General features: G+C 44.7%; 1 protein-coding gene across 2 annotated transcripts; it reads left to right on the forward strand.

Moving 5' to 3' along the window:
- Positions 1 to 1,233: 1,233 nt before the first annotated feature.
- On the forward strand, positions 1,234 to 22,775 carry INO80C (INO80 complex subunit C). 2 transcript variants are annotated; one of them, XM_040479061.1, is made up of 5 exons: positions 1,234 to 1,450; positions 13,721 to 13,831; positions 14,749 to 14,860; positions 15,795 to 15,862; positions 22,272 to 22,775. In XM_040479061.1, exons 1-5 carry the CDS (start codon positions 1,298 to 1,300, stop codon positions 22,401 to 22,403), a joined length of 576 nt encoding a protein of 191 aa, XP_040334995.1. In that variant the 5' UTR covers positions 1,234 to 1,297; the 3' UTR covers positions 22,404 to 22,775. The 2 variants fall into 2 exon arrangements, with proteins under 2 accessions (XP_040334995.1, XP_040334996.1); XM_040479062.1 differs by lacking the exon at positions 1,234 to 1,450 and adding an exon at positions 9,788 to 10,038.
- The last annotated feature ends 298 nt before the right edge of the window (positions 22,776 to 23,073 follow it).

Here is a 23,073-nt window from a genome sequence, read left to right on the forward strand (position 1 = left end):
AGATGGAAGCCCAAACTTCCATCAGGAGGCCGTTGCAGGGACCCAGATGAAGGGGGATGGAGTCATCAGGGTAGGAGTAAAGGAAAGAAGTGAGCTGAGGGGGTGGGACAGTAGAGAGAGGGGCTTTGGGTCAACACCTAGTTTCTGGCTTTGGTGACTGGTTGGAGGGGTCAGTCACTGAGATAAAGAATAAGAAAGACTAGATTTAGATGACAATAGGGTAGCAACTGGGGCACGGGAGAAAAAATTTTAACACCAGGAGGGCATTCCTTTCTCCGAAGGAGAAAAGATGTCAGTAACATTATAGCTAGTTTCCCTAACTGTTCTCTCTTAAATCTACCTTGTTCTGCAGCCTATTTCCTTCAAATACCCAGATTCATACATGTACATTTCCTGTTTTAGAACACGGTAGCTTCAACTAGTTACTGCAGGGCATTTGTTCATTTATGAATTACTTCATTAAAAACAAAATTTGTACCAACGACTTGCAAGGCAGTATGACCCAGGAAAGGTAAGTGAATAAAAGATAACTAGCCTTCACCTTATAGAATTTACATTCTAGTAGGAACCAAAAAAGACATGGTTTAACCAACTCCTTACAACCCATATAGTATATGGCAAATAACGGGGAGAGGGGATTGAAATTCATAATTAGGTTTTAGCAGATCCGTGAATTCCCTGAAATCCACACGTAAAATTCTGTCTACACCTGTACACATTTGGTGGGGGTAGGGAAGGGACTTACATTCTCAAAGGGATCTGGGGGTCCTAAAAGGTTAAAAACCACTCTACCCTTCCAGTCCATTTGGACACCCAGTGAATATACACAAATTTCTTCCACACGAGAAGGCAGAGACCAAGGGGAATGCCAGCACCACTGTTCAGTCTGTTCAGTCCACTCAGACCAACCCTACCGCTACTCTCAGATATTGTTATTATTATTATCAATTATTAATTATTCTTCTGACAACGTGAGAAAAGGCAACACGGTTATTAATAGAACCCAGTGTTTGAAAAAAGATGGAGATCTTCTGTTCCTCAGTCACTGCGGATTTACAAGCACGTGCCCCGGTTCAGAGCGCCTGAGTAGCAGCACACCGCCTGCTGACACCATCCAGCCCCCACGGAAGGGACTGCTCCGACCTCCGCCTTTTAGATTTGGCCGAAAGAAGTCCGCGAACGCGCTGGGAATCCAGGCCAGATTTTCACACATGAAGGCGGAAGTAACAGCGAGCCGGAAGTTCCAAAGCCCACACAGAGAAGGTGGGGGGTGGGGGTGGAGGAAGACTCGGTAGGGATGGCGGCTCAAATTCCAATTGTAGCCACCACTTCCACTCCGGGGATAGCCCGGAACAGCAAGAAGAGGCCAGCTAGTCCTTCCCACGGCAGCAGCGCTGGGGGTTACAGCGCCAGTAAGAAGAAAAAAGTGGCTGGCGCCAGCTTTACGCAGGTATGCTGTGGCTCGCCTAGCTTGCGCGTGCGCGGGGCCGTGCGGGGCGGAGCGAAGGCGCGTGCGCAGGGCGGGGCCGAGCGAGGGCGCAGGCGGCCAGGCGCTGATGGCCCGGCGAAGGTGCGGGACCTTGCTGTCTTGCCTCCGGTGGATGCGGATCTCATTTGCGGTGCAAATGAAACATTTTTTTCCCTAGTGTGGACAAGTGGGATTTGGTTCAAGCACCAACTGCATTGCGTTTTCCTTGAGAGCAGGAGGGTGGGGTTAATACCGACTTAGTAGCATGATCGTTCCTTCGTCGAGGTCGCATTTAGATGGAGATTCAGGACTTTGCTCTTTCAGTCAACGTGTCTCACCTTCGTCCTTTCTTTGGACGTTTATCGAGTGTCTGTGAGGTGCAGAGCGCCCGAATGCCCTACATGTAGGAATACCAAGAATGGCTTCCTTCATCCTCAGAAAAGTACTTTGTTGACTCTGTTTCTTCGTCCCAAAGTGGGTTTGGTCTTTCCCAATGGAGTTGTTCAAAGGATTCAATGAGGTCATGGTCGGAAAGCCCTGAGCACAGTGCCTGGCACAGGTTTCACGGTATCTGGGTAATCTGGGTTCCACAATTCCAGCAAAGGATTTTCTGCAGAGGAGTGTTTTGGTTAGATTAGTATTTTGGTTAGATTAGTATTTTTCTTAGCTTCTGCTTTTTTATTTAAAGCAATAAGAGGGAAAAGATAGAGTGTGTTCCTTTGTCCTCTACAGCACATAGCGTGGCATCATTCACCAAGAACCAAGAGCGACTTTCTAGAGATGTTAAGTGCCCATTGCATTTTGTAGTTGTAATGGGTAGTCTTCCCCCCTGCCCTTTTTAAATACTTTATTGAGATAGGACTGACATGCAGTAAAATGCACAAATCTTGAGAGTACAGATCAATGACTTTTTATATATGTATATATCTATGTGGCCAGATCAAGGGAATTTCCAAGAGCCCCTGAAAATTCCACAGTGACCGACCCTCTCTAGTCAATACCCTCCCTGCCACAGGTAACCAGTGTTCTGATATTTCTCACCATAGATTGACTTTGCTTTTTGAACAGAATATAAATGGAATCATATAGAACATACTGTTTTGTGTTTAAGTTTCCCTGTGAAAGTTTTCAAGAGTCATTCATTCATTCATATTATCTGTATCAAGGTATCTGGTCCATTGTGTAAACATACCACAACTGATGGACATTTGAGTTTACATTTGATTGGCTTTTATGGATAAGCTGCTCTGAACATTCCTATAGAAGTCTGTGCAAATACAGGTTTTCATTTCTCTTAGGTAAATGGATAATAGTGGAATTGCTGGATCCACTATTTAGACACACATTTACCTCAGAAACTGTTAAACGGCATTTCCCAAAGTAGTTGCACTATTCTGTATTCTTGCCAGTAAAGAATGAGAGTTCCAGTTGTTCTATGCTCTCAACAATACTTGGCATCATCCATCTTTAATTTTAGCCATTCTGGTGGCTGTGTACAGGTATCTCGTTGTAGGTCAGAAGTCCTAGTACGATGTGACTGACGTTTGGTTTTCTGCTCAGGGTATCACAAAGCTGAAATCAAAGGGTTGACCGGGCTGGTCTCATTCCTTGCCACACAGCCTCGTCCATCTTCAAAGCCGGCTGTGGAGAATCTCTTGCATCCAATCCCTGTCACATACAGATGTTTCTGACTTCTCTTGACACTGAGCTCTGAACCCAGATTGAAGGATATATATGATTAGGGCAGGCCCACCTGGATAGTCTCCTTTGTGTGAGGTCGGCTGACTTGAGACCTAAATTATATCTGCAAAACCCCTTCACAGTGGTACCTATATTAGCGTTTGCTTGAATAACTGGTAGAAGGGGTATGAACACTAGAAGCCAGGAATCTGAAGGGCCTTCTTAACAATTCTACCTGTCACATTTATGAAACAATTAGGAAAATACAGTAATATCTAACCATGTGCCAAAGTTGGTTATAGGTATTCTATGGTATTGGTGCCCAGGTGGTAAGAGACAGGAAGATGAGGACTCATGCAGGGACGGTAGTCACAGAAGGAAAGGTGGGGAGGCAGAGGGATTTGAGGTGGATTCTGAGGGGTGGTGGGTCTGAATGGGGAGGGCCTTCAAGGGCTGGAGCTGTGCACACATATCAGATTGCTTAAGGTTTTATCAGTGGAAATGAGTGCTCTTTATATAAACAATTGTATTTCTTGAGTTAAAATGGACTTTACAGATCTTTCAGTATCTAAATTTCCTAAATTCAATAGTTTCAGCTATTTTGTTTCTTACAAAAAAGCAGTGCCTGTAAAACTTTCATGGGATTTAAAAATTTACAAGGGACATTTATATACGACATTAGAATGCTTTTTGAAATTGGTTAAAATAACTTGATATTGTGGATTCTTAAGGTGGGTTTTACTTTCTAGAATGTGCATGCTGTTTCTCAAGTAGAATTGTGTACATAGATGAAATTTAAAGGGCTTTATGTTTGGAAGTCTTCAGGAGTTGAACAGAATATGTTTTAATGTTTTTGTTTATTTTTATTTTTTGAAAGAGACAGAGACAGAGACAGAGACAGAATGTGTGTGGGGGGGGGGAGGGGCAGAGAGAGAGGGAGAGAGAATCCAAAGCAGGCTCTAGGCTCTGAGCTGTCAGCACAGAACCTGCTGTGGGGCTTGAACTTGTGAACTGTGAGATCATGATCTGAGCCAAAGTTGGACACTTAACCTACCCAAGTGTCCCAAGGATATTTTTGATATTCTCAGCAAAGCATTTATAGAAATTCCTTTATGTCAGTCCTAGGAAATAGTATTAAATAGTTTAATAGTACTAAAATAATTTCATTATTTCATCAAAGTGAATCTTTAATTCAGCAGAAATTACTGTTCGTGCTTGCTAAATTGTGCAAATTGTACAACTGGATTTGTATTTTCTGTGTAAAATACGGGTGTTGATCAATAATGACATAATCTGGAAAGTGCTATTTCCCTTTCACTCTGGTTATGATACATTGAAATGATTAGTGTTAATTTAGGTTGGCGAACAGATACACTTGCTAAAGTGAAAGAAATCATTATAAATAATAATTAGTATCTATTAAGATTTACTGTATCCCAGGCAATGTGTGCTAAGCACTTTCTAAGTACTATCTTATTTAATTATTATTATTATTATTATTTAAGTTTATTTATTTTGAGAGAGAGCAAGCACGAGTTGGGGAGGGGGGGAGAGAGAGAGAGAGAGAGAGAGAGAGAGAGAGAGAGGGAGAGAGGGAGAGAGAGGGAGAGAGAATTCCAAGCAGGCTCTACACTGTTAGTGTAGAGCTCGATGCAGTGCTCCAACCCACAAACCTCGAGATCATGACCTAAGCTGAAATCAGGAGTCGGACGCTTAACCGAATGAGCCACCCAGCGCCCCTAATTATTATTATTTTTTTTAAGATTTTGTTTTTTAAATTATCTGTACACCTAACTTGGGGCTTGAACTTCCTACCCCAAGGTCAAGAGTCGCATGCTCCACTGCCTGAGCCAGCCAGGTCCCCTACCTCATTTAATTCTTAAAATAAACCTTGTGAATTGTTATTCTCCAGATAAAAAGACAGGATCATAGAGAGAGAGAGAGAGAGAGATTGAGTAACTTTCCCGAGATCACACAAACTACACACAGTATTCAGGATTGGAACCCAGGTGGATTGTCCAGAGTCCACATTCTCTTTTCTTGACTGCCTCTCTTGATATCACTCTTATCACTCTTCTACCTTGGAAGATAGAATTAAATATTTGATAGAACCAAATCCATGGTACATAGAAATGCTTTTGGGGGGGTTGATTAGATCAGTATACGGCATTGTAGACTTTCCAGATGCATATTGATGTTGTTAGAATCTACAGAGAAACCTAATTGTCCTGTCGCCTGAGTGTTACACAATAGACTGATATGTGATGGTTAAGCAGTGAACACAACATCTAACTAAATATGTTAAGCAGCAGCAGTTGCTCCTTGAGAAGGTTATTATTATGCAGAGTGCAGTTGATCATAGACTCTTCTGTAATTGGAGGCACCAGAGAATGCTAGACTGATTTGTTCGTCCAAAAAGTAATCATTCTACCCCGACTTTAAAAGAAAATCATGATAATGTTAGATTTAGAAGTTCCTTTTTTCTGTTTTTAAAGTGGACATAAAAAGTCACCCACTTCTTCCCCGACAGCTTGTGTTTTCTACGTGGAGATACAGTTTTTCATCATTGTCCTTGATGTATGACATTGTGGACCCTGCTTTCACTTAGCGTTATTTCATGAATCTCTCTGTGTTGACAGACTTCTCAAGGGATTGAGTGCTCTTATTTAATCGACTTGATTGAATAGTTAGCTTGCTTCTCACACTTGAACTATTTTCAGTAACCCTACCACAATGCTATAGTTTTGGTTTAGGCTCAGCGATTTGATTCTAAAATACTGTTAGATGGATGTAGCTGAGGATTTGGGTTTTCAGTGATACGACAAAGGGCATTTGTCTCTCTTCTTTGTGACCACGTTATCCTGAAGTCTGGGTCAGTTATGCAGGCTGCCCTCCAGAGAGATGTAGCTGTTATTGGGCGAGCAGAGGCCTTACGGGCTGCAGGCCTGTGCTGCCTTGGTACGGCCAGGTATCTCCTCCCTGGGCCTTAGGTCAGCTCTTCTCGAGCTGCACAGAGGGGCAGCCCTGAGTGCTAAGCATTACTTCTTTCTTCTTCGTAGGGTGTTCATGTCTCAGGGATGGGACGGTTCATCTCATGAAGTCTCTTGGTGTTAACGTGGTTTAGTAATGTGGAAACTGCACATCACTCAAAATGTTATTTGATTGTGTTCCAGCCTCACAGGCTTGATCCTCCCTTTGACTGCAGGCCGCTCCCTCTGATCGCGTCACTAATAGGCACCAGGCTCTGGGCATGGCTGAAGCCCTGGGGAGGGAAGAATGAGGGCGCAGTCCCGGGGAGGCTGGGGTGAGGGAGGAGAGAAGGGCAGAACACCCAGTTGTGGGCCCGGAGTGGGGGTGTTCTCTTGGAGTCTGGTGTGAGAGGGAGGAGAGCCATGAGTTTGCCAGGCAGGAGGCAGCTCTGGAGCCATGTGGCTCGGGTCTCGCTGGGATGGCTTCCTTTCTCTGCGCCTTCCTCAGCCTGGCTCCTCACTGGCCCTGCTGACAAGGGAAGGACAGAGGATGGAGGGACCAAATGAGCAGGTGGGGTCCGCTTTGAAAATCAGGGCCTGAGCACTGCACCTCCGTTCCCTTGTTGCCCCTTCTCTGTGGTGCCGCCTGGAACGGCGGCGATGCAGACTTCTGGCCGTCTCGCCCAACCTTCCCCCCCCCCCCCAAGCAGATGCACCTGTCTGACGGTGCCTCCGCTCCCCTGGCAGAGCTCCCAGACCTTCCCACCCGCACACACTTGCTGAGGTACCTGCTTTTCTCGGTGGCCTCCCCAATCTCAGCGAGGCCTCTCTGCCCGCCAGCGTTCCCGTTTCTCCCTGGGGCCTGGGAAGAGCGCCCCGTATTCCTTCCCAGGATTTCACTGTGCACACAGCACCTGATTCCACTAGGAATCAGGAAAGAGGCATGCAGAGAAAGGGAGAGATGCCATCTTTCTGCAGTTCCTGCAGGGGAGGAAAGCCTTAAGGCTATAACTTGAGGCTGGTGGCTGCCAGCTGAGCGTGTTCTGTGGATGGTTCTGTAATCATTGGTGGGGGGGCTTGGGGCCTGCTTTTCCATGTCCCTCTGGGATCTCTCCTTGCTGCTTTAGCAGCTCCGTTTGTTTATTCTCTCCCAGGTGGAGACATTACATAAGTAGTCATTTTCTTAATGAAAAACCCCAACAGTATGCTTTTCTGTTTTGATGTGATGCTCCCTGGTTCTTGGGGCTGTTTTCCTGTCTCTCACGTACTTTAGGCCTTCCTGTAGGCCCAGCCTCCTGAAAGTCCATGCCCATCAGCCTGCTCCTCATGGAGTAGTCCCGTAGCCACCCTGGTTCTAAGCTTCTTGGGAAAAGTACCCCTTTGCTTCTTCTGACAGCAGTGGGTTTTCTTAGACCTGTTCATCTCATGTGTCTTCCAGCCAGTGGGCTAGGCTTCCTCCTTTGCCTTTTGAAAGAGCAGGTGACTGTCGCTCTTCCTGACCTGCATGCCAGCTATAGCTTCCTCTCGAGGTCCGTGGAGCCCCTGGCTCATTCGCCGTCAGGTTAGCAGCTGGCTGTACCCCAGGGGAGAGATCTCTCTTGGCCACTGTACTTTTAAAAATTTTATTTATTATTATTATTTTTAATATTTATTCATTTATTTTGAGAGAGAGAGAGTGTGTGCGCTTGAGCAGTGCAAGTGGGGGAAGTGCGGAGAGAGAGGGAAAGAGAAAATTCCAAGCAGACTCTGAGCTGTCAGTGCAGAGCCCCATGCAGGGCTCAAACTCACGAGTTGTGAGATAATGACCTGAGCTGAAATCAAGAGTTGGATGTGTAACCGACTGAGCCACCCAGGTACCCCTGTTTTGTTTTGTTTTGTTTTGTTTTGTTTTGTTTTGTTTTGTTTTGTTTTACTGCTCTAAATATTTCAGTGTGGATGTCCTAAAACCAAAGGCATTCTCCGACACATAACAATAGCACAGCCATCCAATTTAGGGCATTCACAATGAAGCAACACTGACACCAATACATAGAACGTACGCTTGTCTTTGATCTGGTCCAGGGTCCAGTCTAGGATCACACATTGTGTTTAGTTGTCATATGTTGTTAGCCTCCTTTTATGTAGAGCAGTTCTTCGGTCTTTATCTTTCACGACCTGACACTGTTGATGCGTACTGGTCACTTATTTTATAGCATATTCCTCAGTTTGGGCTTGTCTGATATTTCCTCGTGATTAGATATGCGTAATACATTTTTGGCAGGAGTACAGAAGTGACACTGTCCCCTTCTCAGTGCATCACATCCTGGCACACGATGGCCACATGTTCTGTTACTGACAGTGTTAGCTTGGAGCACTTAGTCAGATGGTGTCTGCAGGGTTTCTCCACTGTTTGTATTAAGGTATCCCGTGGGGAGATACTTCGAGACTAGCTTTTTTTTTTTTTTTTGAGACTAGCTTTACTCATTCATCCATGTTTATTTGTTAACTGCTTTATTGAGTTATAATCCACATACCATAAAAGTCACCCTCTTAAGTGTACTCATCAGTGTTTTATAGGATATTCACTGAGTTGTGCCACCATCTAATTTTAGAATATTTCCATGACCCTGAAAAGAAACCCTCTTCCTCTTAGCTGTCTCTCCCCATTCCCCCATCCTCCCAGCCCCTGACCATCTCTGATCTTAATCCCTTCACGTAAATGGAATCATACGATATGCAGCCTTTTGTGTGTGTTTCTTTCAGTCACCATAATATTTTCAAGGCTTATCCGTGGTGTAGGATATATCAGTACTTCATTCCCTTCTATGGTTGAATAACACTCCATTGATGGACAGGTAGGTTGTTTGCACTTCTTGGCTATTATGAAAAATGCTTCTATGAACATGCACGTTTTTGCACAGACATATTTTTTTTTTTAATTCTCTTGGGTATACACTTAATAGTTGAATTACTGGGTCGTAGGATAATCCTCTTCACCATTTTGAGGAAATACCAAACTATGTTTCAAAGTGGCCATACCCTTTTACATTCTCATAAGCAGCATATGAGGGTTACGGTGTCTCCACATCCTCGCCAGCACATTATGTCTTTGATTGTGGCCATCCTGTATGTTGCCATGTGAGTGTGAAGCAGTATCTCATTGTGGTTTTGATTTACATTTCCCTAATCACCAATGATGTTGACCATTTGTAGATCTTCTTCAAAGAAATGTTTATTGAAATCCTTGACCCATTTTAAAATGGAATTGTCTTTTTGTTGTTGAGTGATAACAATTCTTTATATATTCTAGATCAGTGTTATTTGTTTTTTTGCTCAAAGTGTCCTTAGCTAGTGGGGACCTCTTCAAATTGGCTTCTGTGTCCTTTAATATACCCCCATCAGTTTTTGAGTGCTGTTATGGACTGAATTTATGTCCCTTTAAGATTTTTTTTTTTTTTTTTTTTTTGCAAGAGAGAGCGACAGAGACAGCACAAGCAGGAGAGGGGTAGAGAGAGGAGGATAGTCTCAAGTAGGCTCTGTACTGTCAGTGCAGAGCCCGATGTGGGGTTTGAACTCACAAAACTGTGAGATCATGACCTTCTTTGAAATCAAAAGTCAGATGCTTAACTGACTGAGCCACTCAGGTGCCCCTCCCTTCAAGATTTATAGGGAGTCCTAACCCTAGTACACCTCAGAATGTAACTGTATTTGGAGATAGGGACATCACAGAGGTAACTAAGGTTAAATGAAGTCATAAAGGTGGAGCTAGGCCTAATCCCTTACGACCATTGTCCCTATGGGAGGAAGAGACACCAAGGAGGGGAGTGTACAGAGGAAAGGCCATGTGAGGACACAGCAAGAAGACAGCCATCTACAAGCCAAGGAGCGCAGCCTCAGGAGAATCCTGCAGACATCTTGCCCTGGACTTGTAGTTTCCAGACTGTGAGGAAATAAATTTCTGTTGTTTAACCCACCCAATCTGTGGCATTTTGTTATGGCAGCCCTAGCAAACTGATACAGCTCTTTTCTTACTTTTCTCGAACCACAGGCTCATCTTGTACTTTTCTGCCCCAGCCCTACAACCAGCTATTTTTTTAAGGATCAGTAGTTCTAGGAGAATAACTTTCAAAAACCAGGATCTGAACACAGGTGTGCCTGTTGTTTTCCAGCCCTCTCAGTGGGGAGAGTTAGCAACTATTGGTGTGTTTGTGTATGTGTGTGTTCTTCCCCCTTCCTCTCTGTATCTCTTTCTCGATCTATGCTGTGTTAAAACCATGAGTCCACATTGCTAACCTCTGATTTCAGCCCCGTAGCACAGGCTTCATTCTAGCCTTCCGTCATTCCTCATCTCCTCCTTCTTAGAATACGTATATAGTAGTTTCGGAATTCTTAAGCTGTAACCTTGTGAGAAAAAAACCTACCAATTGTTTATGGTCATGTTTGCCTTTAGCCTTAGGTTATATTGCTAAAATATCGTGTTCAGAGGTCACTGGAATTCTCTCTCCCTTCCTCCCCTTCAGTGTGGTTATGTTTGTCATTCAAAATACAGTTAGGTTGATTTGTTTTCGTTTGTAGTCCATTTTCCCTACCTGCTGCCCATCCTTGTTGGTTTTATTACTATTATTATTACTTTTTGTTTTTAGTATGTGAAACTTTAACATGGTTCAGAAGGTCAAAACTCTACACAAAGCTGTACTCAGAGAAGTTTTACTCCTGTCTGCCCTTCCCATCTCCTTGTCCTTTCCACCCGGTTCCCCATGCCCCATAGGTAAGCTGGCCCTGACATTTCTGAGTCATCCTTCCTGTGTTTCCTTGTGTTCGGCCACTGCATTCCCCCCAGAGAGGATTCCTTACAATAAACTCCTGAGCATGTGCATCTTAAGATATGGATGCTGGCACTGAGTTACTCTGTGCTGTCTTGTTTCTTAACTCTAGCCAACTAGGTAATCAGTTAGCTGTTATTTGGAACCTACTCTGTGCCAGGCACTGGGTTAGATGCAGGGGACGGAAGACTGAGCCATACAGTGAAGCAGGCAGGGTGTGTCCCTGCTCTGCCTTCTCACTCTCTGAGTCTCGTCTCTCATCTGCTCACCTGTCTCTTGGTCTCTCCTTCTTCTGGTCTGTTGTTCCCTGTTTCATAAAGCTGCTGTTTTTTCATCGACTAAGACATAAACATGAACTATCCATCATTTATCTAATTTATAATAGATATTAGTCTTACAAATAGTCAACACAAAATAACATTGACAACTGGCTAAACCTATACAAGGTAACATTGATTATTGATTAAATGTGATGGGAAAATCAAATTTTCCTCATCACATTGGGTCTCCTAGGATACACGTACCTGGCAGAAATGTCATGACCATGAAGGAAAAAGTAGAAGGGCAATAAAAGTTATGTACAAAATGCTAAATCTAATCTTTGTTACAAAATTAAAACTGACATGGAGTAATCCCAATGAAAATAATCTTAGTAAAGCACAAATGAGCACGGGAAAATTGGAAACTGTTTGTGCCATATAGAAAATGACTCAATGGATTTTGTACCAGAAAATACAAAAATACAGGAAGATGGGGGAGTGAACGCTGAGGCAGGAGAGGAGGCCAGGGTGTGTTTCTAATCTGAAGGTCACTGGGGCCCACTGGCCCGCTGTAAATTGCGGACTCACATAAGGCTTGCATTTAAGAGTGTGTCACTGACTGTGCTGGAGAGAAGGGAGTGGGCAAGGTGTGCACCACAGGGCCCGTCCTCAGGCCGAGAGCTGAGGACGGTGCAGATACAGGCTGAGGGCCGAGGGAAGGACTCATGGGACAGGGAGGGAGAGAGAAGAGATAGAACATTTGTGGCTACGGATGGTGGGAAAAGGTTGAGAAGTTGGAGGCCTCTTAGCTCCTACAGAGTTGACATCGAGCTGGGCTCTGGAATAGAGAAGAGTTAGGAAAGATCGTGAAGGGGGACTGAGTTGAGGGGCATGCCTGACAAAAGAGGTGGTATGGACAGAGGAGGAGCACAGGCCCACATGCAGAGACCTTGGCAGAGAGTCTGGGATGGTCTTTGAGAGGAGACTGTTCAGAGAACCACTGCAGCAGAGCGAGTGGCCCCGTGGCCCCCACATGGATGTCCCTGCGGGGGTGGGGGCAGTGGTGATGGAATTTACACACACACACAACCAGCACTCTCCTACACTGCTGCTGGGAGTGTAAAAGAGGGCAGCCATTTAGGAAAATGAGTTGGCAGTCTCCCTATTACCCAACCATTCTGCTCCTAGGTATTTACCCAGGAGAAGTGAAAACACAGGTCTGCACAAAGGTTGGTACAGAATGTTCACAGCAGCGTTATTTATAATAGCCAAAGACTAAAACTGCCCCAAATGTTCATCAGCAGAGAGTAGATAAACAAACTGTGGTGGCGTTCCTCTGCTGAGTGGCCACAAATACAGGGAAACAGATTACTGACCTCTGCAGCAACACTGCAGGTCTCAAATGCTCTGTGCTGAACTGAGGAAGCCAACACAAGAGTACCCGCTGTCAGATCCCATCTCTGGGAGATACCACCTGAGGGTGGAAGGTATTGACTAGGAAGAGGCCTGAGGGAACTTTCTGGGATGATACAAATGTTCTGTATCTCGATAGGGACATAGATGAAACAAGTGTAAATATTTGGCAAAACTCCTGAAACCTACACTTAAGATCTGTGCATTTCATTGTATGTAAATTATGTATCATTAAAAAAAAAACCAATATGGTAGTCTGGAAATCACATTAAAAATCAGAACTGGTTCTTAGTTTGGCTTGTTTTTTTTCTAGGTGATGGTTGACTCAAAAGGTTTTTTGTTTGGGATGCCTGGGTAACCCAGTTGGTTAGGCGTCAGACTCTGGGTTTCGGCTCAGGTCATGGTCTTACAGTTTGTGGGTTCAAGTCCTGCATCGCTGCTGTCTGCTGTCAGCACATAGCTGACAGCTCTCTTTCTCCCTCTCAAAAATCAATAAACATTAAAAAATAAAAATAAAATGTTTTTTGTTTTAAAGTATTTAGCCTGCTTGTCAGGATGCTCTGGCTCTAGCCAGCTGACCTGTGGACATTCAGCCTCCTCTCCCTCTCTCTGTTCCTTCCTCCGAATGCCTCTATCCTGCTGCTCCCCTTAAGCATAAGAGCTGTAGCCTGGGTTTTCTGGCTGACGACACCCTTACCAAGGGCTGGAGCGTTTTTTGTCTCAATGTTTTGAGACACAGTTTGACAAGAAAGATCAGCAGGTTTGAATCCAGAGGCAATCACTGTGTGGCCTTGAAGCCATACTCCTGAGCCTCTATTTTCTCTTCCGGAAACTGGGGATGAGAGCAGTTGTCCGAGTTAAATGAGCTGGCTCAGGTAGGACACCATCTCTAATGCTTGGCACATTGAGGGAACCGGGAACTGGGGTCCTGGCTGTCTCTGCTGTGGCTTCTGCACAACAGGGGCTGCTCCCAGTCTGGAATGGCCTTCTCTGGTGCAGGCCACCTGCTAGGGCTCTGGGACACTTTCTTCACATGTCCTGTGGTATCATCTTGTGTCTTGCTGGGAGCTGAGTTAGGGAACTCACCTAGAAGAACCTGACCTCAGACTATCCTTATTATATTTTAAGGGTATCAGCATGGAAGCCATGAGTGAGAATAAAATGGTGCCCTCTGATTATAGTACAGGACCTGTGGAAAAAGCTGCCAAGCCATTGCCATTTAAGGATCCAAACTTTGTGGTAAGGAGACGGGTGGAGGCAGAAGGAGGGCCCTTCCCATTGATCTCCCAGTGTGCTGGTTCCCAAGGATTTGGGTGTCTTTTGTGGAACTGGTTAAAGATACTACTTTGAGGGTGGGTCATTTCCATGATTCTTCACCATCCCTTTTCATTGGTTTTACAGAAGTTTTAGGTGAGGCTTAAAATAATTAACTGAAGGAGGAGTGCTCCTCCTTAGCATAAGTAAATCTAACTTATGTTGCTCTAAAGTAGAAATAGGCTACTCTTCTTTTCATTCTTAAAGGATATAATAGTTATATTATTACAGAGACTCATATTACATCATTAGAAGTTTTTCATTAATTAGTTTTGAAAATACAATATTACCAGTGCCTGCAACAGACTTTGTTATTCTTTTCCATTTTACTTTGTCATTTTTATAGAATGACAACAAAAAAGAAATTTCCAGAAGGTTTGCCATGCCATGATGGGAGGCTTACTTGGGTTTTCCAGGATCTCCAGTAATTTATGAGGCAGTGACCTGCCCTCAGAAGGGAGTTTAGAGATGTAGTCATGAGTTTAAATCTAATTTTGTAATGCATTTCTTTTAAAGTAATGGGAAATTCATGAGTGAATTCTATAAAGTTAGTCCTAACAAAGGATGTGATTTTCTATAAGCATGTTAAAACAAACAAACCACCTTTTATTTCTATTCTATCACCAACTAACTCCTGGATTTTGATAATCCAAAAGTTGTGTTTTTATAAGTACGATTAAAGTGTACAGTGTCATACTTAAAAATTAAAAAAACAGCCCTTGGGGCACAAGAGAGCTGACAGAATGAGGGCTGTGTTACAGTTATGAATGAGCATGATTCAGATTCTGAAATGGTAGCCTCCACTGAGTTTTGTTTCTTCTGATCCACGTCTTTAACTCAAGCACTCTGGCCACGGTGGCGCGGTAGCTGGCAAGAAGAACAGAACCTGGAAGAACCTGAAACAGATCCTCGCTTCGGAAAGGGCATTGCCGTGGCAACTGAACGACCCTAACTGTGAGCTGTCTGGAGCCTTTCATGTGTTTATAATGTTCAGACTAGCAACTTCTAGCAAACCTACATGATTTGTCTGTGTCCTCATTAATGTAGGAAACGACTTTTAGCCTAAGAATTCTATAGTTGCCTCACTATAGGGAGATACTGTACGTATTTCCTCATAACTGTATCTGTGTTGAACCTGTTTGTGTCGTCACGCGTGTGTGGTTTTTGGTGTCACCGTTAACATTTCCGTCTGGAGGAATAGGTCCTGATATGGTCGTACTGGCGTTTCTGTCAGGCAAACTTCTTACTCAAGAGTCTCCCCTTAAAATGTATTTTCCAAGGCTGCCCAAGATTTAGGAGGGTTTCTAACAACTAGCTTAGAGGCTAACTCTGTTTTGCTTTCTGGGCTGTTGTTTTTCAGAGTAAATGCTTTATGCTGCAGTATTTTCCAATCTGTGTAAAGCACTGTTGTAAGTTCTGTTCAACTTCATCGGAAAGTAGAGGTCAAATCTCTGTCTGCGTCCTGCCCCATGGCACATCTTTCACGGGGGTGACTCAGATGGGTGACAAGTGAATTAGTCAGCAGTCCGGGTGTGGACATTCCGGTGTCCGGGTGCGCAGACCCAATTAGGGGGTTGTTTGGCATCGCCCTCAGCCCATGTAGCCTCTGACAGTGAGAGTGGCTTGTGGGCAGATGAGCTCTTCCGGTGGTTCTGCTGGAGCACAGGCTCCCTGGGGACAGGGCAGGGCTGCATCCAGAGCCTGCACTTGGTCTGTGACGTAATGCATTATCCCCCTGGAGAGTTTTGGGAGCACTTGATCGCAGAATATTAATTTCAGAAATATTATCCAACAGCATTTTAGGAGAGAAAAGGAAAGGGATCTGAATATTTTAAAGCCAGCCTAGTTATCTTCTTTCCTTTTCTTTTTTCTTTTTTTCCTCCCATAGACTTCAGTATTGATGCTCCTCCATCCTTCAAACCAGCTAAGAAGTATTCTGATGTTTCAGGTCTTCTTGTGAGTATAATTACATCTCTGTCTCCTAGCACTGAGTTGAAGAGGAGATTTCACAATACTATTTAGACAGTGTTGATACCGACCAGCCCTGACCCTGCCTGGAGCCTGCATACTTTGAATAGGTAATGGGTTTGTGCTGAAGCACTCGCAGGCTTATCTTAGAGTGGCTGCAGCCTGGGGCATCCGTGTGGGCAGGCTGGAGGGAAGATTGCTCCAGAAGGTGGGAGACACGAGTTTCACTTCCCCTTCCTTTTCTCATTAATATATGAGATAACATGAATGAAACAATAATTTCTTTTTTAACTGCTGAAGTTTAAAAAATTTCTCGCATCTTAGAAATGATCGTACTCTAAAAAACAAATTTAAACTTCTCCAAAGACTAAAGACACACTATGGTAAAGGCAGTGATTTTCAAACTTATTTGTAAGCATTGGAAACATTTTATGCATCGCTTTTCCAAGTGAAATCTCTGACAGAATCCCTGGGAGCCCACTGACCCAGTGTGGTCCCATGTGGATCTGGTCCTCTGTCCTCCCCACTTCTGTGACCCCTAAAGTGCTTCTGGGGAACACAGTTCCAACACCAGCAACGTTGTTGGACAAGTAAGACTTGGGCAACTTGCTGAATTTGGGAACCTCAGAGAACCTCATCTCCTTCAGCCCCGCTTCCCCATCCTTTTCACCACTCTTATGTTTGGAAGATGGGCCTTTTCTCATAACTGTAGAAATAATGAGGCACACTTCACTTTTCAAAACTCATAGACATCATTTAAATGCTTTACATTTTTATAAAAATGTAGGACTCCAAACATCTGTAACAAACTGACTGAACTAATGGGCTACATTTTACACTGGGGAAGATTTGAGGTTTTTTTACATTTTTGAAAATAATATTAGTTATACTTTCTGAATCAGTTGTGTATTATAGCTTTTCCTCCGGAAAGCACACACTCCTCGGTGCACTACAAACTTTCTAACATAGACCCTTAAACAGTGATCACAAAAAAACAACAGGGAGAGTAGAAGTGCTGTAACACAGCGTGTGTGTGCGTGCACATGCGTATGTGTGTGTGTGTGTGTGTATGTGTGTGTGTGTGTGTGTGGTGGATTCTTTTGCCCTCCATTCAGAGTACATATCCCCTTCTAACCTTGGAGGGGAGTTCAACTTGTGAGCAATGTTGTAGTCCTACGCTGATTTGTCTCCTGCCTGAAAATAGTCACCTTATGTATTTGACCCATTTTTTTTAATAGTTGGTCAGAGCAGGAGAGCTGGTCTGGCAGCAGTTATTCTCTTACGGTTCCAAATGGACATTTCTCCTTGGAGAAGCTAGGGTTTATGGGCAGGTAGCTTTATCCTCACCACTAGGCAGCTCATGGGCTACTGCACTGGTTTGCACACATCAGGAGGCATGAGAATCGTTTTGAGAAGCACTGTTCCAGGTCCCTTTGTGTAATGGACAAGGACTTGTCATGTCATACCTAACCTAAAACTTCTTGCTGCACTGTATGTAACAATTAAGAAAATTTGAATATACAAAGAACTCTACCAAATCATTCAAAGACAATCCCATAGAAGGGCTGGCTAAAAGGATATGAATACAGTTACAAGGAAGAAATGCAGATGACCAGTAAGTAGATATTCAGTCTCACTGATAATAAGGGAAAAGCCTCCTCAGTAGAAAAGAGGGGTGCCTGGGTAGCTCAGGCAGGCAAGTGTCCTAGTCTTAGTTTTAGCTGAGGTCATGATCTCATGGTTTTGTGAGTTCAAGCCCCACGTTGGGCTCTGTGCTGACAGCAAGGGTCTGCTTGGGATTCTCTCTCTCCCCCTCTGTCTCTCTGCTCCTCCCTACTCGCACTGTTTCTGTCTCTCTCAAAATAAATAAACTTAAAAAAAAAATCATCAGTAGGGAAGAAATGAAAATATTTTCTCCAGAGGCAAGGGAAACAAAAGCAAAAATGAACTATTGGGACCTCATCAAAATAAAAAGCTTCTGCACAGCGAAGGAAACAATCAGCAAAACTAAAAGGCAGCTGATGGAGTGGGAGAAGATATTTGCAAACAACATATCAGGTGAAGGGTTAGTATCCAAAATCTATAAAGAACTTATCAAACTCAACACCCAAAAAGCAAATAATCCTTTGAAGAAATGGGCAAAAGACATGAATAGACACTTCTCCAAAGAAGACATCCAGATGGCCAACCGACACATGAAAAAATGCTCATCATCAGGGAAATACAAATCAAAACCACAATGAGATACCACCTCACACCTGTCAGAATGGCTAACATTAACGACTCAGGCAACAACAGATGTTGGCGAGGATGCGGAGGAAGGGGATCTCCTTTGCCCTGCTGGTGGGAATGCAAACTGGTGCAGCCACTCTGGAAAACAGTATGGAGGTTCCTCAAAAAATTAAAAATAGAACTACCCTACGACCCAGCAATTGCACTACTAGGTATTTATCCAAGGGATACAGGTGTGCTGTTTCGAAGGGACATATGCACCCCAATGTTTATAGCAGTGCTATCAACAATAGCCAAAGTACGGAAAGAGCCCAAATATCCATCGATGGATGAATGGATAAAGAAGATGTGGTATATATATCTACAATGGAGTATTACTCGACAATCAAAAAGAATGAAATCTTGCCATTTGCAACTACGTGGATGGAACTAGAGGGTATTATGCTAAGCGAAATTAGTCAGAGAAAGACAAAAATCATATGACTTCACTCATGAGGACTTTGAGAGACAAAACAGATGAACATAAGGGAAGGGAAGCAAAAATAAAAACGGAGAGGGACAAGACATAAGAGACTCTTAAATATGGAGAACAAACAGGGTTACTGAAGGGGTTGTGTGTGGGGGGGGTGGGCTAAATGGGTGAGGGGCATTGAGGAATCTACTCCTGAAATCATTGTTGCACTATATGCTAAATAACTTGGATGTAAATTAAAAAAAGAAAAAAAAGAAATGAAAACATTTGGTTATAAACGTCAACATAGAGAAGTGGATATCCTCACACATGGCCCTTTTGAGGTGGGAATACTTTGGTCTGGGTTATTTGGAAGACATTTGGCAATACCTATTGAGGCAGAAAAGCTAAAGCCTGGGACCCAGCAGTCTGCCTTCTAGGGAAGCAGTGTGCACAAGGAGCTTCATGCAGAAGTGATTATGAGAAAATGTGATGGTGAGCAAAATATTGGAAACAAAATCAAGGTCAGTCAACAGGGGTGTGGGGTTGGGGGTGTTTTCATACTGTCCTGTGAGGCCGACGTGTATGCAATAACATGGATAAACTTCCAAGTTGTATCGTTTACTGAGGGTGCAAAGTAGTAGAAGCAGCATTGTACCACTTATGCAGAAACTAACACCCACTCACAACAATATACTGGGTAATTTCTCTGGTGTGTTTGTATATATGTGTAAGGGTATATACAAACAAGGTCTGGAAGCATGCCCACTTACAGTGGTTTCCTTGGGGAAAGGCAAGGGTTTTTGGATGGTAGAGGGTTGGAAAAGAGGACTTTAGTCTTATTCATAATGTTTTCTTCCTTCCCTTTCTTTTCCTTTTCCCTTCTCTTCCCTTTCCTCTGAATATGTCCATTTGTTGCTTATGTAAATTAAAGTTACATAGGGGCGCCTGGGTGGCTCAGTCGGTTGGGCGTCCGACTTCGGCCCAGGTCATGATCTCACGGTTCATGGGTTCAAGCCCCATGTCGGGCTCTGTGCTGACAGCTCAAAGCCTGGAGCCTGCTTTGAATTCTGTCTCTCTCTCTCTCTCTCTCTCTCTCTCTCTCTCTCTCTGCCCCTTCCCTACTCACACTCTGCCCCTCTCTGTCTCTCAAAAATAAACATTGGAAAAAAAAAATTTTTTTAATTAAAGTTACATAATTAAAAATGAAGCCCAGCTCATGTTAACACTGCCACACCTGTCCGCTGGGCGTGGGCAGGCAGGGAGGTGTGCAGGGTCACACCTGTGTTTAGCCCTCGTTACAAAGCGATGGGAAGTACAGTGGTTCTGGGTGAGCAGTGAACACTGCCGGTCACCTTGCAGCCAGGGGAGCCTTACAGGTCTTTACTGGTGCCCCACGGGAAGGCGGTCATTGTTGTATTCAGGCTCAAGGCGTGGAATCCGAGGAGGGCAGACTGGAGGAGTGCAGCTTTTCCCTTGTTCACCTCTGGGGTGTCACTTGGCCTCCTCCCTTCTGCTCAGAATACTAGGTCAGGTCCGGTCTGTGCGAGCTTTTGTTGGTAATCTTTCTGTCGGTGCCAGAGTATCTCTGTATTCTGCGTTATTTATTCCTCAGCCTTCTTGGCACCGAGGTCTGAACTTGGGCGGGCCGGCTCAGCACAGTGTGGTGGTAGGAGTGAGGCAGCCACAGAAGTGGAGCCAGGCCAGAGCTGGTTCATATACGGAGGCCAGATGATCAAAGCCAGACGCACAGGCCTGCACCCCTGCTTGGAACTGCGGTAGAGCCTCCCCTGCCAGCCAGTTCGTCCGGCCGCTGCGTGGCCAGGAGCCCTCAAAGGGGACTTGTTGCTCTCTCTCTCCTTAAGCCTTCCTTGATATTACTGTCATTACAGGAAATGTGGTACAGAAAGTAAGATCTAGATTAAGCCAAAGGATTGAAGTTTTATTTTATGGAGAGCTTTAATGAATCTTTAGGAATAATCTCATTTTCCTGACACATTGGATGTTAAATAGCTTCGGGAGACCCCTGTGGCTGAATTGAGGACTTTTTATAGAGTGTAAGAAACCTACCACTGACTCCCTTCAGCTTCCTGCTTCAGCCTTCCCTCTCCCCTGAAATAACAGCACTGCCGCATGTCTGGGGGCCACACAGAGCTGATCTGCGCTGAGCAGACAGTCCACACTCGAGTAACTGGACGTTATCTGTCTAGACTTTAATGGCATCTTTTATAATTTTTTCAAGGAGTTCCAAATGACTCATCCTCATGTTTTGTTTCAAAATCTGTAGAAGCCACATGACTTGAGGTAATACAGTCAGTGAATTTATTTTCTCCACTTTGCATGTGGGGAAAACACACTAAAAGATAATTTTGATATGTCAGTGGGAAGTGAGTTCTGTTTTCTGTGATCATCCTGATAGTCCATTTGTTCGTTCATTCATTCAGTCATCACTCGCTGTGCAAACACCACCTGAAGGCCCACCGTGCACTCCGTATTGCACTAGGGGCAGAGATGCGGTGATAAGCAAAGCACAGGGTTCCTGCCTCATGGAGCGTCTCAGCCTAGACCTTAGTCAAAGAGTTATGCAGATAATAAGTGTAAGAGTGAGAGACAGATGTGGGGAGAGTGGGGGAGCAGATAAAGCTTCCCTGAAGCTTTTAAGCTTTTAACTGGGGGCCGAGTCCTGAAGGACAAGCAGGCAATTAGGGAGTAAAGTGGCCCAGTTGGGGGCCCCTCCTCAGGAAAGGGCGAATGGGGCATGAATGCAGGGAGGGCCTGAGAGCCAGAGCAGTTGGAACCAGAGTGGGGACGTGTGGCTGCCGAAGAGGCTTGGGAACGAGGGCCCAGGAGGGCTTGCCGGCTCTGAGGAGCAGTGCTTGAGGATGTGGCCCTTTGTCCTGAGGAAAGAGAGCAGCTACTGAGAGATCTGCTGAGGAATGAATGACATGGTCAGAAGCCCAAGTTGTGAAGATGGCTCTGGTTGCAGTTGTAGGGCGGTGGTCCCTTCCAGTGGGAGGGTGGGTGTGGGCGGCCCCTCCAGCTCTGCGGTGTAGCCCAGGGAGCCACAGGAGTGGCACGGGGACGGTGTGGAGGAGCAGGAGTGGAGTGCACATGGGGCAGGCGTGGTGTGACAGGGAGGGGTGAGTGTGCACGGCAAGCCCCTGGTCCCTGCCTTGGGGGATGGAGCTAGAACATCTGTTTGAAGCAGGGGTCGGGGGGAGAGAGAGAGAGAAAGAGAGAAAGAGAATCCCAAGCAGGCTCCACACCATCAGTACAGAGGCTGATGCGGGACTCAGTCTCACGAACCGTGAGATCATGACATGAGCCCAAATCAAGAGTCAGACACTTAACCGACTGACCTACCCAGGAGCCCCAAAGCAGGGGGGGTTTGAAGGCAGGGACCAGGGAGGGATGATCCTCATGAATTCCACTTTGGACCTGTTTCTTCTAGCCTTTGTGACACCAACCAGAAGAATCGTAGTGTCTGATGTGGTCACTCCTCTTCCCTTCGTCCATACCCTGAATTATTTCTCCAGTCTGGGAAGATTAACCAGTCTTTGCCAAAGTGAGCAGTTTAGCGTTCATGGTGACAGAGGAAGGCAAAATGAAGATATTTTACTTTAAGTACAATAGAAAAAAACTTTAAGCTTGAACTTAAAATGTTCAGCACTAACAACAATTTACCGCCTTTCCCTGTGCCTGTTTTCCACCCAGGCCAACTACACTGACCCCCAGAGCAAGCTGCGGTTCAGCACCATTGAAGAGTTTTCCTATATCCGGAGGCTGCCATCTGATGTCGTCACTGGCTACCTGGCCCTGAGGAAGGCCACGAGCATCGTTCCCTGAGCCTTGAGAAATGGAGATGATGTGGAGAGCTGTTTCAAAGGCAAACTCTGGACTCATGATTTTGTTTCATGGAAACAAACTCATTGTGCTTGTCAATCTGGAAATGTCAGTGCTGTGCCTTGGAAAGAATGTTTGGCTTTAATTTAAGGTTTTGTGTTTTTTTGTTTTTTTTTTTTTTTGGTTTTCTGTTTTCCCTCCAAGTGGGATGTTTCCTGTTGAATTAAATTATACTTCAGTTGTTGCCTCAAGTCAACTTGTTTGACGAGAAAATATAAAATTGTGCTTTTAACTTAACCCATGTACATCCCTGGATTTTGCTTCAACGTTGTAAACTGTCTTATAACACATTTAAAGCTCTACAATGAATCCTGACAACAGGGCTGGGCTATTCCTGGTTATTCCTGGTGACTCCCACTTTAGAGCAGATTAGTCCTTCTTTTTGATCAGAATGCATGGAGGAGGTCCAGAATTGGGACTGGAGAAGACAGAGCTGAGGAATCGCCCTGTTGCACTGGGCCAGCCTCTTCCCAGCCTCCAGAACTGAGATACATGTCTGTTGCCTAAGCCGCCCAGCCTGTGGCGTTTTGTTATAGCTGCCTTAGCTGGCGAAAACACCAGCCCAGGCCCCATTTCTGGGGTGTGGGGTGTGAACACTGACACCTCCTCCAAA

Source organism: Herpailurus yagouaroundi, unplaced genomic scaffold (genome assembly GCF_014898765.1).
Source record: "Herpailurus yagouaroundi ecotype Mexico unplaced genomic scaffold, PumYag 142, whole genome shotgun sequence".
NCBI lineage: Eukaryota > Metazoa > Chordata > Mammalia > Carnivora > Felidae > Herpailurus > Herpailurus yagouaroundi.